The following is a 3,719-nucleotide window of genomic DNA, read 5'->3' on the forward strand; positions in this document are numbered from 1 at the left end:
TTTATGTACTTTTCTTAAAAGTATATATTTTATATTTTTACTAAAAAAAATGGGAAAATATTGCATCAGGATTCTGCACAGAAAAAAAAAAAATAATCGATAACACAAGAGAATATTTTTTCCGTGTTATTCAAGAGTTATTATGTGTTATTCAAGTGTTATTGATATGTTATTGTGTTATTATAACACCGAGAATATTTTCGGAAAATAATAACAGTTGACTAACATACAACAAAAACTAAATATTACAGAATAACACGGGAGAATATTTATCTTTCTTATTAGGTCATTTTTTTTTGTCACCTCCCACTTGGTGTGAAGTCCTAACGGAGAACATAATTTACTCCCGAACCAATTAATAAAAAAAAATTGGAAATTGCAAATCCCATCATTAGATTAAATAAAAAATTTAAAATTATGGAGCTTAAATTTATCTTATTAAAAAAGTAGCAACAAATAGGCTACAAAAGTCACCCCAATCGGACAAAATCAAAGAACACCATGGCTAAGGGCCTAAAAGCAAGTGTGATCTGAAGGAAAGAAGAAGACAATAGACTTGAACCTAGTCCTTTGTCTTCCATTCCGCGTCTCCCTCCTTCAACCCATAGAAACAAACAAAGCCCTACAAATCTCACCCATAAGAACATAAACAAAGCCCTTTTCTTTCTCTCTCCTTCAACCTTTCTTCCTCCTCCTCCTCCTCCTCCTCTTCTCCTTCCCCGTCTCGTTGCTAAGATGATATTTTCAAACCTAATAACAAACGTTTCTCAATTCCAATGTCTTCTCTTCACCATCTCCTAATTCTCCTTCTTACCCTCGTGTCATCCTCTGTTTTGTTCGCGTCTTCTTATCCTCTCTCAACCATCGCCATCTCCCAAGTCGGCAACCAGACCATAATCTGCGCTCTTCTCCCCTCCAGCGACGACGAAGGCCCTTATGCTCTCAATTGCACGGCGTTGCCGAGCGGCAAGAGCCACACATACCGCTCTACCAGCGGCTTTCTCTACTCCGCCGTTGCTGCCGGCAATGGCTTCCTCTGCGCTCTCAGCTCCGAGCAGGCGAACCAGTCCATTTCAACTATGCGGTGGTGGGACTTCTCTCAGATCCCCGCCCCATCGAAGCGCGTCTATAAAGGTCCTTCTTTGGCTGCCCTCGCTTCTGGTGATTCCCACGTATGTGGCATAATTGGTGATTCCGGCAAGCCCAATTGCTGGCGATGGCCGGAGCTTACCATACCTTCCGATCTTCACTTCACTGCCATATCCGTCGGTGGAGACTTCGTCTGCGGACTTCATGACTCCAGCATACCTCGATGCTTCGGCAGCAACGCCAGCGGAGTCGTCGGTACGGAGCCGAAAGGTGATTTTACATCGATTGCCGCCGGGACTCGGCACGCCTGCACGGTTTCTGTATCCGGTGAATTAGTTTGTTGGGGCGACGGAGCGCCGTCGGCGACGGTGTCGGAGGTAAGCTCGCTGGCTCTCGGGGATAGTCGGACTTGCGTCATACGGTTCAACGGAACGGTATTCTGTCTAGGAGCCGGAGCCGAGCCTCCGCCAGGATTTGAAATGGCCCAATTCATGGCAGTGGAAGCACGGGGAGGAGCTTTCTGCGGCATTCTCACGGAGAATTACTCTCTTATCTGTTGGGGAAACGAGACTTTTCACCATAATCCGGTCATTTTTAGTCAGGTTCTACCGGGGAGCTGCCGTTCCATTTCAACCTGTCGATGCGGCATCCTTCCCGGCTCCGGCAACAACTGTGGGCACGGCGAGGCTATCTGCCAGTCCTGTCTCCGGCCATTTCCGCCCCCAACTTCACCACCTCATCCACCAACCCGACCGCCTCCTCAGAAACCAGCTGCCTCCATCACCCCCACCCATCCATCCAACCGAAGACAGCTCCTTTTCATTCTCCTCGGCTCGGTTGGATTCGGCATCGGCTCTTTAGCCTCCGCCTGCTTCTTAATCATCCGTGCCAAAAAACAGAACGGCCGCATTCACGATTCCGGCCGCGTTCCACCTTCTACCAACGCCGCCTACCCGACCTTTAACTTAAACCTATCGAGACTTTTCGCCAAAGGGCCAAGCCCGATGGTTGAAGAATATTCAATAGAAGCCCTGCTCGCCGCCACGGAAGGCTTCGCAGAAAAGCATAAAATCGGGTCAGGCGGTTTCGGTTCGGTATACCGCGCAACTCTGCCCAACGGTCGAATCGTCGCCATTAAACGAGCTAAGCCTCAGCCAGCAGCGGCGCGGACGCCCACCGCTTCAACCTCCCGTAGCGCTCCACTTCGCCGCCGGGAGATGGAAACTGCATTCCTGGCAGAACTCGCATTACTCTCTCGCGTGAACCACAAGAACTTAGTCAGGCTCTACGGGTTCTGCCGAGAGGGCGCGGAGCTCATCCTGGTGTACGAGTTCATGACTCGCGGTACGCTCGACGCACACCTCCGCTTCCCCGGCCCAGCCGGATCGCCGCTGGGCTCTTGGGCTGGCCGAATCCGTATCGCGCTCGACGCGGCGAGGGGAATCGAGTATCTGCACGCGTACGCCGTCCCGACAATAATCCACCGCGACATAAAGTCTTCCAACATACTCCTGGACGATGACTGGACTGCCAAAGTTTCCGACTTTGGACTTTCGCTTCTAAACCCAAAAGAAGGGGAGGAGGAGGAGGAGGCGGAGAACGGGGAGGCGGCGGCTGCGGGGACGGTGGGCTACATGGACCCGGAGTACTATCGGCTTCGGCATTTAACGGCGAAGAGCGATGTTTATAGCTTTGGAGTGGTGCTGTTAGAGCTGTTGACAGGGTCTAAGGCTGTGGAGAGGAGCGCGGAGAGCGGAACGCCGAGGAATGTGGTGGAACACGCCGTGCCAAGAATAGAGTTGGATGAAATACACTGCGTGCTGGATGGGAGGCTTTCGCCGCCGACGCCGTGTGAAATCGAGGCGGTGGCTTATGTCGGGTATTTGGCGGCGGATTGTGTGACCCCGGCAGGGATGGATCGGCCGAGTATGAGCGAGGTGGTGACCGGGTTGGAGCGGGCATTATCGACTTGCATTGGTGCGTGCGGTGCGCCGAACCCGACTGGAAGTGGTGCGATCGGGTTCACGCGGTCGTCTGCAGAAGACAGATCTGAGTAACATTTGGGGGTTTGCGATTGGGCTGTCGATGGTCATGTAAGCCTATTTGTTAATATATATATTTTTTTTTCTTTCCAATTGGAAGGATGATTATTTATTGATCAGGGCTTTTTTTTTTTGAAGTAGTTAGGGATGATGAGAGGGAGGATTGTGATTGAAAGGTTGTTGGAAATTCCAATAAAAAGTGTGCGATTATCAAGTTTTAAGTTTTTGATTCTCAAAAACAAAGTTTTCAGCTTATATGAGATATTGTTTTATGAATATTGTAGGAAGTAAATTTGGCACCATAGGATTTTTGTCTGCATCAAATATAGAGGCCGCTATTCTTTGTGACAGCTGAACAGAAAATTCTCAACAAAGCACAGATTTTGCATTTTCTTAATCTCTTAAAACCTTATGTTGCAAAAATAAGTCACCTAATTTTGTTTACATCACTTACTTTTGGCCCATAGAATTTAAATTTTTATCCTTATTTGTCTTTGAGACGTTATGGTTTTTCGTTTTCAGACTTAAATTTATATTTATTTAAACTTTTTCTGCTGCCTCAAAGTCATTTTTTTTGGGAACTAATAA

The 3,719-nt window shown here is 48.2% G+C and overlaps 1 protein-coding gene across 1 annotated transcript; it reads left to right on the plus strand.

Moving 5' to 3' along the window:
- The first annotated feature begins 503 nt into the window (after nt 1–503).
- LOC110037224 (serine/threonine-protein kinase-like protein CCR4) lies at nt 504–3,441 on the plus strand. The gene has a single exon (XM_020741818.1). The coding sequence runs from the start codon at nt 777–779 to the stop codon at nt 3,144–3,146; it is 2,370 nt and encodes a 789-aa protein (XP_020597477.1). The 5' UTR covers nt 504–776; the 3' UTR covers nt 3,147–3,441.
- The last annotated feature ends 278 nt before the right edge of the window (nt 3,442–3,719 follow it).

Source organism: Phalaenopsis equestris, unplaced genomic scaffold, assembly GCF_001263595.1.
Source record: "Phalaenopsis equestris unplaced genomic scaffold, ASM126359v1 Scaffold000002, whole genome shotgun sequence".
Lineage (NCBI taxonomy): Eukaryota > Viridiplantae > Streptophyta > Magnoliopsida > Asparagales > Orchidaceae > Phalaenopsis > Phalaenopsis equestris.

Coding starts and splice junctions, on each gene's coding strand:
- LOC110037224 (XM_020741818.1), top strand. CDS start 777: ATGTCTTCTCTTCACCATCTCCTAATTCTCCTTCTTACCCTCGTGTCA.